General features: G+C 45.9%; 1 protein-coding gene across 1 annotated transcript; it reads left to right on the plus strand.

Moving 5' to 3' along the window:
* The first annotated feature begins 591 nt into the window (after window positions 1-591).
* On the plus strand, window positions 592-10,730 carry lypla2 (lysophospholipase 2). Its single transcript, XM_079748810.1, has 10 exons — window positions 592-640; window positions 3,409-3,501; window positions 4,713-4,744; window positions 5,254-5,319; window positions 5,970-6,017; window positions 6,311-6,381; window positions 6,938-7,011; window positions 7,154-7,255; window positions 7,708-7,884; window positions 8,554-10,730. The coding sequence occupies exons 2-10, from the start codon at window positions 3,424-3,426 to the stop codon at window positions 8,602-8,604; spliced, it is 699 nt and encodes a 232-aa protein (XP_079604936.1). The 5' UTR covers window positions 592-640; window positions 3,409-3,423; the 3' UTR covers window positions 8,605-10,730.
* The last annotated feature ends 98 nt before the right edge of the window (window positions 10,731-10,828 follow it).

Raw genomic sequence — 10,828 nt, forward strand, 5'->3', positions numbered from 1 at the left:
CGAGACGCAGAACAAAGAGTACGACATAAACAGTGCAGTTCAGGGCTAGGAGTTGGGCTGTAATGTTAAAGGGTGCATCCAGCGGCATGGATTATTTTTAAATGCAAGAGATTAAAATTGATTAAGATCTGAAAAACTATACATTCACCTCCTCAAGAACGACCAAGGTTCTAATGTTTGACAGTGTTGTCTGCGGTAAATTCACACGCATACCCTACCCAAATTGACAGGACGTATATAAGCACATACAACTATTAAATGCGTTTGATTAGATTGATGAAAAGACTTAATGAGTACTTTTAATTATATTAAAACTGGAAGTCTATGAGTAAGTAATTATTTGTTTATACTTTTTTCACAAAAATTGACCTAATTGAAACACTCCCTTAATCTCTTTTGCGACGGAAAGATACAAAAATACGATTTTTATTAAAGTTGTGCGCCGCGGAGAACGAAAGATCACAGGCAGATTTTATAGATCATAGAAAAGATGAGAAGGGTGCCGGTCGGAAGACGTCACGGAGACGCAATCCCCGCCCCTGCTGTGTTGTGCGCGCGGCGAAGGTAGCGCCTGCTCCGCCCACAGTGGCTGTGCGCGCGGCAGTAGTGGAAGTTCCGTGGTGAACTGGAACAGCAAGCGGTGAGTGTATGAATTTGTATTAGCGGGCCTTGGTTGTCAATTCGGTGATTTAATCCCTTTCCAACGGCCTCTAATCGTGGAGTTATTGAACGCTGTGGCCGGCGAAGACAGGATACGAGAGGTGTTTTGATACTCGGTCGAATTTGCACGATATTCTGTGAGCGCGGAGAGACCGGAGCGGGGTGGCAAGACAATACAAATTGTGTATGTGTGTGTGTGTGGGTTGGCGTGTGTGTGTGTGTGTGTGTGTGTGTTTGTGTGTGCTACTAGTGAGCTACTAGTACTAGCCCTGGCCATTGTGTTGCCTACCAGACTAGGGATTAAGGAGGAGACGGCTCCACCGTGGTGACACCAGGGCTGTTTTATCGGTGAATTCCGTCAGTGTAACCTAGCCTCGTCCGCTCGGTGTTCGGAGCTAAGATGCTGTACTAAGACCATTGTCTTCACATCCCGCACCCTTCCTCCTGGGTTCTCCCACTGGGTGGCTTTGATCTAAGAAAAACATGTTATACAATCAATGTAACATGCAAGATTTTATAAAGTACGAATGATCTTAAACGTAGGGAGTCTTGGATGTGTTGTCAATACATGCTAATGGAGCCAGTGAGCAGCACCAGCAGAAGGCTAAAATAGCAGGGTTAGCTGGTGGTGGATGGTGTCCGTGCGGCTGCCTGTCACTCAGTGCCGCATACTATCCCGCAATCGCGGTGCCATTATCCTTCGCTTGTCCGCTCCGTTATCGTTATCATTCGTGCATCGTTGTCATTCGCAGATCGCCTGCCGATATATCGGGACAACGTGCCCGGCATCAACGTAGATCGTTCTTTATTAATCAACGTAGGCGTCAAAACCATCTTAAATCACGGTCATCCCTCTGCCTGTTTAATTTAATTGTACTCTGCTCAATAGAGACTCGTGATGCTGCTGAACGTTGCAGCAGTTGAAGGCTTGCATGTGACAGTCTGTCTTATATTATGTCTGATATCCCATGTTTGTAAATTTCCGGATTAAATATCATGTCCACCGTGGCATCGGCTTGGCCTGTTGATGAAATAGGTTAAGCAGGACACAGAGAGGATGCCTGTGTTGGTGCAATTACACTTTGAGTGTAAGGGATGGCCTTATGTCACAGATTTAATTACACTTGTATGTTGGAACAAACGGTGGGTGTTTGGATCACATGCTTTATTTAGAAGAGTCACAAACAACCCGTGCAACTTTAAGACGACCCCCCCCCCCCCCCCCCCCCCTCCATTCACCCAGTACAAACGGACTTATAGAGCGGGCCAATTATCCGTACATCCACGGTAAAAGCGAGGAAATTATCCATACATCCGCCTGGAAGACTTGAATTATGTCCCTAAGTAGATATCCATAGCTGCTTTGCGTTGCTATCCGATTTCATACCCTTTTCACGGGACTACGTCTGGAAAAATGTCTCTTTTGAAAACTGCTCACAGGAAACCGTTTTATTTAGAGTAACAAGAATGGACAGGAGACGTCCACGTGGTCACAACCCACCTGTCTTTGATTGGTTTTTGGCCTCCTTCAGTAATTCTGCATTTGGTCCGCGGTCACCCCCCAGCGTTTACTCATTAACCCAGCCTTCACCAGGTTATATTCCCCCCCCTCCCTCCTCGTCTGCAGTTCCCCCGCCAGACAACACCCCGGTCTGGGCGGCCCACGCCTTGCCCTGTGCTCTTCAAACAGATCACCTGAAGGCGGGGGCGGAGGAGGGCCCTTTGCCACGGCTTGCTAAACAAATTCTACAAGGACAACACCATCGTCCCAATGATCTCATATCTATCAGTGGGTTGACTCACCGCAACAGGAAACGGGCAGCATGGCGGCGTGTCACTCCCACATACAATCACTCAGCACTCAGTGTTGTTTTCAAACTCTCACTGGTTGGTTATTGACCGGAGTGCAGAGGACGGAGTGCATTCTAACCGTGGTTAATGAGTCCAGTGGCTCACTGACCAGACATGGACCTCTACAACCGCTCGCCCTGCCCCTCCCCTCCCCACATGTCTCCTATCCGCCATCATGGGTAGACTCTGGGTCTCGTCCTTTTCTTAGAAGCCAATTTCATTACCTGTGGTGTTTCCGAGCCCTCTCACGGCATCCTCCATGTTGCATGTTGAGCTAAGGTATCTTCTTAAGCACACCATGAGACACATGTTCAAAGTCTTCAGCGGAGTACCCCTCTTTTGGAGGATGAACAAAGCGCACGCCTACTCCTGGAAAAACCACTGAACGAGCGGACTAGCATACTTAATCCAATCCGTTCAGTTTCTGTCGACTGCAGAGTAGGATTATCAGATATCATATATAGTTATTCAGCTCCCATCTATCTAGCCACATTCCCCCGCCCAGATAGCGGTTAGAACAAAGAATTCCACCTAACTGGTACCTGAGTGTGCTTGTTTGAACGCGGTGGGTGACGCTAGTCTAAAGAAGCCAGGGCGCTGTAGGAAGGTTGCACTCCATTTACCATAAACGGTCCAAATGTTAGCGTCTGATAGTTGCTAACATATCTGATAGTTGGTATTTGTAATACTAACTATCTAACCCCCTACCTGCTCCTGAGTGACCGGTCTCTGTGTGTTCACTGTCTAACCCTATATGCTCCTCAAAGACAGCTTTCTATTCACTGTGTAAACCCAACCTGCTTTTTAATAGTCTGTATTGACCCTATTCTTCATATAGACCGAAGTGATGTTAAGCTGCTGAGTGCTTATGGTGGCTGTGTGTGTTTTGTGTCCCAGCATCTCTCACAGTGTATGTGTGGCAACAATATGTCTGTGCCGCTTCTCGCTGAGGCTGTGACGGTGTCTGCCACCGAGAAGGAGACTGCTGCGGTGAGTAGGAAAACTTCTCGCCTGCCTCACCTACCACCAGGGGCACACATCCCAGGGCCCCGACCCCAGGGCCCCAACCCTAGGGCCCTATCAGCCATCCATGTTGTGTGAGGGCACAGGGTCTTTTAGTAGCAGGAAGCCTTCATTTGTAAGCGTGGATGTAAGCCAAAGTGTTTTCGTCGTAGATGCTTACGCTATAGAATAAAGGCAAGACATGGTGTCTCGTAAGCAGAGTTAAGATTTATCTGCAAATTTTCGATGGCAGAGAAACTTGGATCTGGGGGAAGGGCGGGATTCACTTTATAGTGCTTCGTATTTGTTTCGACCAATCCTGTTGCTGGGAGCAGGGATCTGGAAGTGTGTAAATGGCCATTAACGGCAAACACGAACTCGCCCGGACCTAGTCAACTTTGAAGAGGTGTCTGTCAATCTGTCAAATGGACACCCTTCAAACTGGCCACTGTAGGAATACTCTTATAAAAATCTGCTTCATCCACTCCCGTGAATGAGTTGCTCTTTGGTAAAATACCTCTAGAAAAACAGGAAACAAGGCAGAAATCCCAGGTTGTTTCAAGACTGCCAGCCAACCCAGTCCTCGATACCCAGATAAGGGTTCACCTGCTTCTGTTAAGCAGCAACAGTATAGAGTAGAGATGGGGAAACTAGACCGTGCCTCTCTAGGGACGTTCAGTACCCGCGCCATTGTACCTTACTAAAGAGCAGCAAGTCGTTCAAAAAACTAGAGGGGATGGTTGGGGGTGGATTCAAACATAAGACAGAGACTAATGTTGAACCGCTAAAAGTAGGTCTTTGTAACATTACAACACCATTAATTCAATTGTAAGTGGGTCTAATGGGACGGTCTTGGGAATGCATCTCATAGCAATCCTCAAGGGTCTAATCACCAATCAGGGAGGGAGAATATCTGTGATTTATTAATATTTGGTTAATCTTTGATTTATATCCATTGCAAAGAACATGATTCCTATTCTTGGATTCCTACACATGCACATGAACAAGTCCATGCACACACACACACACACCCACACACAGGGCTCGGTTGAAACTGGGACAATTGAAGGAAAGAAATGATTGTAGAGCACATTTGAGCAGCAGTATCCCTAGATATAATACACTTGAGATAAAAAAAACTTTTGTAAGATAAATATGACTTCTAGTTGATGCATAATGGTTGTTATCTCTCCTTTCAGGTTATATTTCTCCATGGTTTGGGAGACTCAGGGTAAGTAAAGGAAAATGTTCTTCTTTGTTAGCCCACATTCAAAAGAAATAATATTCCTATTGATGACTAGTTTATGTAATGGATCAAATCCACCCACACATTTGCAATTCATTTTGTGCTTGGCGACAGCAGAACTGGAGATGTCATTGGAAGTGAATGTCGATCACTGCAGCTCTGGCCAATGTTGCGTGTCCTACTTTTAATCTGTGGTCCTAGCTTCTATAATCAGGCTGCTGGATTAGAACAGCAAAACTATTGAATTAAAATGTAGAGGTACTGTCACACCAGGGCAGCACCTGATCGGCCAACACCAAACCATAGATCATGAATGTAGCTGCGTCCTCGTACGATCTCCCTCTGTTCGGGTCGATGGCAACAGAATGAATTACAAAGTATTCCTCTTTAGTTTGGCTCCGGTTGAGCAGCAGACCTCTCTCCATTCAAAATGGCCGACGTGTCTGACCACATGGCTGTTTTCTCTTGTTCTTTGTTCCCCCCCCCCCCTCCAGCCATGGATGGGCCGACACCCTGACGGCAATCAGGCTGCCCCATGTCAAGTACATCTGCCCCCACGCGTAAGTCCTCGGTCCCCAGCCGCCCGCCTGCCCCCTGTGTCCGGGCAGAGCTGCAGAGTCCAGCCCGTGTGATGGAAGGCGGAAGAAAGAATTTGCATAGCTGCCACAAACAATAATCGACTTGTTACCGCCATTGTTTCAGTTCAGACTTGCTGTGCTGTGTAGTGGCGGGGTTGATCTGATAGAGATGTTAATTTCGGTCAGATTTACTATTACAATTGAATTATCATCTGATCGTTTTTTCCCCCATATTGTCCACATTGATGTGGATTTCTCAAGACCTCGCCGTCTATTCCAGTCTGTTCCTGTCCATATAATCCAACATTGAGATGTTTTACTATTTTCTGTCTCTTTCTCTTTCTGTCTGTTTCTCTCTCTCTCTGTCTCTGTTTCTCTCTATCTCTCTGTCTCTGTTTCTCTCTGTCTGTCTGTCTGTCTGTCTGTCTGTCTGTCTCTCTCCCTCCCTCCCTATCTCTCTTTCTCTCTGTCTGTGTGTGTCTCTCTCTCTCTCTCTCTCTCTCTCTCTCTCTCTCTCTCTCTCTCTCTCTCTCTCTCTCTCTCTCTCTCTCTCTCTCTCTCTCTCTCTCTCTCTCTCTCTCTCTCTCTCTCTCTCTCTCTCTCTCTCTCTCTCTCTCTCTCCACATGTGCAGGCCTCGGATCCCTGTCACTCTGAACATGAAGATGACCATGCCTTCATGGTGAGTATTTAGCAGGATGAAAGGCAGCCCGCCCCGGTCCACACTGGACTCTATTGTTTCCCCGGCAACGCCAATAGTGTTGATTGACAATAGGCCAATTGTATGGGTTGCTTTGTGTGTATGTGGTTGCATGTATCACTGTGCTTCTGTGTGCGTATGCATGTGTATGAATGTGGCCATGGCGGCGCCTGCTTGTCTGTGTTTGCGTGGCTATGAATGCATCCATGATGCTGCATGTATAACTGTGTACGTGTTTGCAAAACGTGTTCATGATGTTGTGTGTCCTGTCACAGGTTCGATCTGATGGGCCTCAGCCCAGACTCTCCAGAGGATGAGGCAGGCATCAAGAAGGCCTCAGAGAACAGTAAGTGAACTTGTTCCACATATAGCGTCCCTGCTCGCCCCTCTCTGGTCCTACCAGAGAACGGTACAAACACTAGGACTCTATCCGGGTCGAGGTCCACCTCCATGTGCAGGGCAGAATGAACAGCTGCCAGCCACGCAGCGCACTCAGACTAAGCTCATCGTCTGTTGTTGTTTTTATTCATGAAACGTCACAGATGTTAGGATGAAATGCTATTAATCAACCGTTGATTGGTCAGCTTTATCAAGACAAACCAATTAATCCCATTCCCTTTGTAATGGAAGTATCCTGCATCAAGCCAGCAGGGGGCCTTATTCACTCGATTCAGATATGTGACATGGAGGGTAGAAATTCACGGCTCAGCAGAAAACACACCGCAAACTATATCATATTCAAGGAATCGCCATGTGCAGTATCTGGACATCATCGATCCAATATATTTTTAGATATTCTTCCTTAGCCATAATCAGCTGTGCTTGTCCTTTGGGTTCCACGTAACCTCCGTCTCCAGTGCCAAGTTCTCCTGAATGACCTCCACTCGTCTCTTATCTTCCAGTCAAAGCCATCATCGATCATGAGACCAAGAACGGTATTCCTGCAAACCGCATTATGATCGGCGGCTTCTCCCAGGTGAGCATATAATCATTTAGGTTTGTCCGGTCCTGTCTCTTGTACATTTTTATTCAGGAAATCTCAAGACTGGGTTCAGCCTTCCTCGTTGTCATTCTCCACGTCTTATCCCCCTTGTTCTCTCTCTGTGTGTCTCTCTCAGGGTGGGGCCCTCTCCCTGTACACTGCCCTGACTTGTCAGCAGCAGTTGGCCGGTGTAGTGGCTCTCAGCTGCTGGCTACCACTCCACAAGACCTTCCCACAGGTACCACACACTTTTCCACCACACACTCGGCTTCTCTTAAGGAGACGTCAGGGACTAAGCAAACACACCACAACGGGCAATGGTTTGTGTGTGTGAAAGGCCTATTCGATGTTTTGAATGAGACATAAATTGTAGAACTGAAGAACTGCTGACAAAATGGTGGCCCTTGAAACCGCGCCAGAGCCCTAACTCTGTACCCAATGGTGGAGAGGAACTTCAGATATTAATATCAGTGTGGTACAGGATGTAGGGTCAATACACATCCGTCTTGCATATACAAAGTGCACAGTTCAGCAATTGTTGGCCGCTTAAACTACTACAAATTACAACAAACTTCATGTTAGCTCAAGTGTCTTTGGACCAGTGCATCACGTTGCTGGGTATCCATTGGCAAAAATACTATATTCATTCACTCATGTGGCTCCCCCCCCCCCCCCCCCCCCCCACTGCAGGCGGCCAGCGGCAGCGGTAACAAGAACACGCCCATCCTGCAGTGCCACGGGGAGATGGACCCCATGATCCCGGTACAGTTTGGAGCCCTGACGGCCGAGAAACTCAAGAGCATCGTGAGCCACGACAAGATCTCCTTCAGAACCTACCCAGGGCTCCTCCACAGCTCCTGTCCACAGGTGGGTGGGTGGGGTGTGGTGTGGTGTGGTGTGTGTAGTGTCACAAATTTGCCTCTTGATTGATATGATGGCAGAAGAGCTCAAAACGGGTCGCTTTCGCTTTATAATTCTTTCGCCAAATCATGTGGTCCTTTACATTTTACTGCTGCCGGACAATTTTGTGTTCGTCAATTATGCGTTTAAAGATCCCATAATTGGCGAACACAAACTCGGCCGGCTGTACCTAACTGTAAATATGTGTCGGTAAAGGTTTCACATGAATTAATGTATACTGGCCAATACCTTTCCTTCCTGAAAAGCTTCGTCCACTTGAGCAACTGAGGTTTCTTCGGTAGAATATCTCCGTAACAGGAAACGATGTTTTAACTCCGCCGCTTGCAATATAGTTTCCTCCTTGTCTGCTATAACTTAGTAGGCCTGCTTGATTCAAGATTAGTGTAAAGTGTACAGTATAACAATAGGGGGAAGAAAAGGGTAGTGGTAATGTACCGGGTTCCGTCCCCAATGTGTTCATTGCCTCCCCAACCCCTACCCACTGACAAATTATATGTTTCTGAATTCCATGTCAATTTGCTTTGGATAAAAGTCTCTACCAGGTGAATTAACAGTAATTTGGAATACCTGTAGCTTTAACCATAGATCTTAATATCACCCTCTTCTCTCTTGCAGGAGATGGCGGCTGTAAAGGAGTTCATCGAGAAGCAGTTGCCTCGAATCTGACCTCAGCTCATCCGTTATGACCCCCTCCTCAAATACTTACCTGTCATCCCTCCCCTCAACATACCGCTGCTCCCCCGCACAGGAAACAGCCATCAGTATCCCCTCCCTTCACACATTTATGAACATACACACCGACTTAAACAGTTGTTTTGATACTTACCCATATACACGATTCCTCTAAATGCGTCGCAAGCTGTCAAAAGTAAAAAGCTAACTAAGGATTTTAGCTAGGTTTGATTTGGTAATTCTCCAAGGGGCCAAACTTTCAGTTTTTAAGAAAGACCCAAGACCAGCTCAACGTTCCTTTGTGATTCAGGACCTCCCTTTTATGTTCCCTGCTATGCTTTTTCTCAGCATCCTCTCCTCCTCCTTCAAACCCTCTCCTCCTTCTCCACATCTTCTCCTCCTCCACATCTTCTCCTCCTTCTCCAAATCCTCCCCTTCTCTATTTCCCTTCCTCCTCAATAACCTATCCTCTTTCGCCACCTCCTCTTGCTCCCTACCCTCTCCCCCTCAACATCCTCTCCTTTCTCCACATCCTCTCCTTCTCCACATCTACTCCGGTTCCTCTACGTTTTTCTCCCCAAGTCGTCATACCTTACCCTATCCCGATCTCTTCCCGCCACCAACGTGGTGTCCGTGATGACACAAGCCTAGCGTTCAAATCATGACTAACCCCCCCCCCCCCTGTTTATCACTAGCTAACTTGCAGGGTTCGAGCTGTCCCAAGTCTCACATCCAATCAAAACACGCATCATACTGGCTGACCGTTTCACTCGCTTTGACCCCCTGGGTGGAGGCAATCAGGGCGCTGTCTCTTTAAGAGTTGCTTCTAGAACTCTGAGACTGCGTGGCTTTCTGTTTCCATCTGGAGTGACTGGTTCTTCAGGGTTCTCTTTCTCCCCCCCCACCCCACCCCCCTTAGTTTTAATCCCCTCTGCCCCCTAGAGGCGGATGATTCTAGCGAACCCAACTCCTCATGGGTTTGGTGAATTGACTACCGTGGCTCCTCCATCTTGTTTTTGATTTTTATTTTATGATTGTGTTGAAATAATAAAATAAAAAAGAAGAATGCAAAAGTGAAGAGATTGAAATAAAAATTAAACCTAAGAATGAACTTGTTCTGCACTTTGATTGAGAATGGGTTATGCGATCGGGTTAGTCGGTTTCAAATATGCTTTTGGTAATAATGAAATCCTTGAGGAGGGGGGTCAAAAGTATTACATAAATGTGAGAAGATCGAAGACTCTTTCCGCCATCTTAGTTTTTATCACTCCAGATGGATCCAGTCCTTGACAACCTCTGCTGAGCACATCACATTAACTAACCTACCCTGGCATGCATGGCCTTTCTCCCATTCTTGGTCCCTCTTAAGAAGTTTATTTACGCCTCCATCTAACTATAACCATACGCAATAAAATATGCACACAGAACGTCAACAGATATTTCTTAATATGTCCTATCCGTTACATTTAATCTTTAAGGAAATCTCCAACATCTTGCTTGGACCCAGAAATAAAGAAGTCCACTAAAAAAGTACAATAATGTTAAGCGCTATACATCTAAAAACTGCTATACACTGGAAGGGGCTTTAGTAAGCTGTACAAGGGGAGGTTTTAAGGAGTAAATCTTGAACAATGTATGACCTTTGGACATAAGAATATTAGCTATAACTCTGGGGTGTCTAGTGTGCTAAAAAAAGATCAGGTGTTTTTTGTTATTGTTTTACTTTCATTGCATATTCTACAATTCCTGTTCTGAAACCTAATTTAAAATAAATCTGTTAATAGGACAACAATGTGTATTGATTGTGGATTATAAATCAACTGATTTCAACTCCCTGGTTAAATTATCGGGTTTTGCTTAAAACATTGTCTTTGGTTGCTGCAATTGTGTATTTGTTCGCATATCGCTTCTATAGGGTGGGGGAGGGGGAAAATTATCTCTAGATGGCCTATAAAGCCCTACTTACTTCGTTTTTAGTGTTTTTTTTGTGCTTTTTCCTCTCCCTTTAATCTTATTCTTTCCATCAGTTAAACGGTTTATACATTTGTGTTACTTCAATTCGTAGTTTCTCACTAGTCATCCATTATTTGCGTATATTACGGTCATGATGGCTTTTCAAGTACCGGTACACGTCTCATTGTTTTATTTAACACCTATCTGAAATAAATATAACAACAAAAATGACATAACGCATGGCTTGCTCTTCTCTTTCTATAAA

This window comes from Pollachius pollachius (assembly GCF_949987615.1).
Source record: "Pollachius pollachius genome assembly, chromosome: 13".
NCBI classification, from domain to species: domain Eukaryota; kingdom Metazoa; phylum Chordata; class Actinopteri; order Gadiformes; family Gadidae; genus Pollachius; species Pollachius pollachius.

Bases quoted from the DNA above. Each gene is read 5' to 3' on its own strand.
- lypla2 (XM_079748810.1), top strand. From the start codon at position 3,424: ATGTGTGGCAACAATATGTCTGTGCCGCTTCTCGCTGAGGCTGTGACG. The intron at 3,502-4,712 runs GTGAGTAGGAAA...CTCTCCTTTCAG, and splicing joins CCGAGAAGGAGACTGCTGCG to GTTATATTTCTCCATGGTTT. The intron at 7,885-8,553 runs GTGGGTGGGTGG...TCTCTCTTGCAG, and splicing joins TCCACAGCTCCTGTCCACAG to GAGATGGCGGCTGTAAAGGA.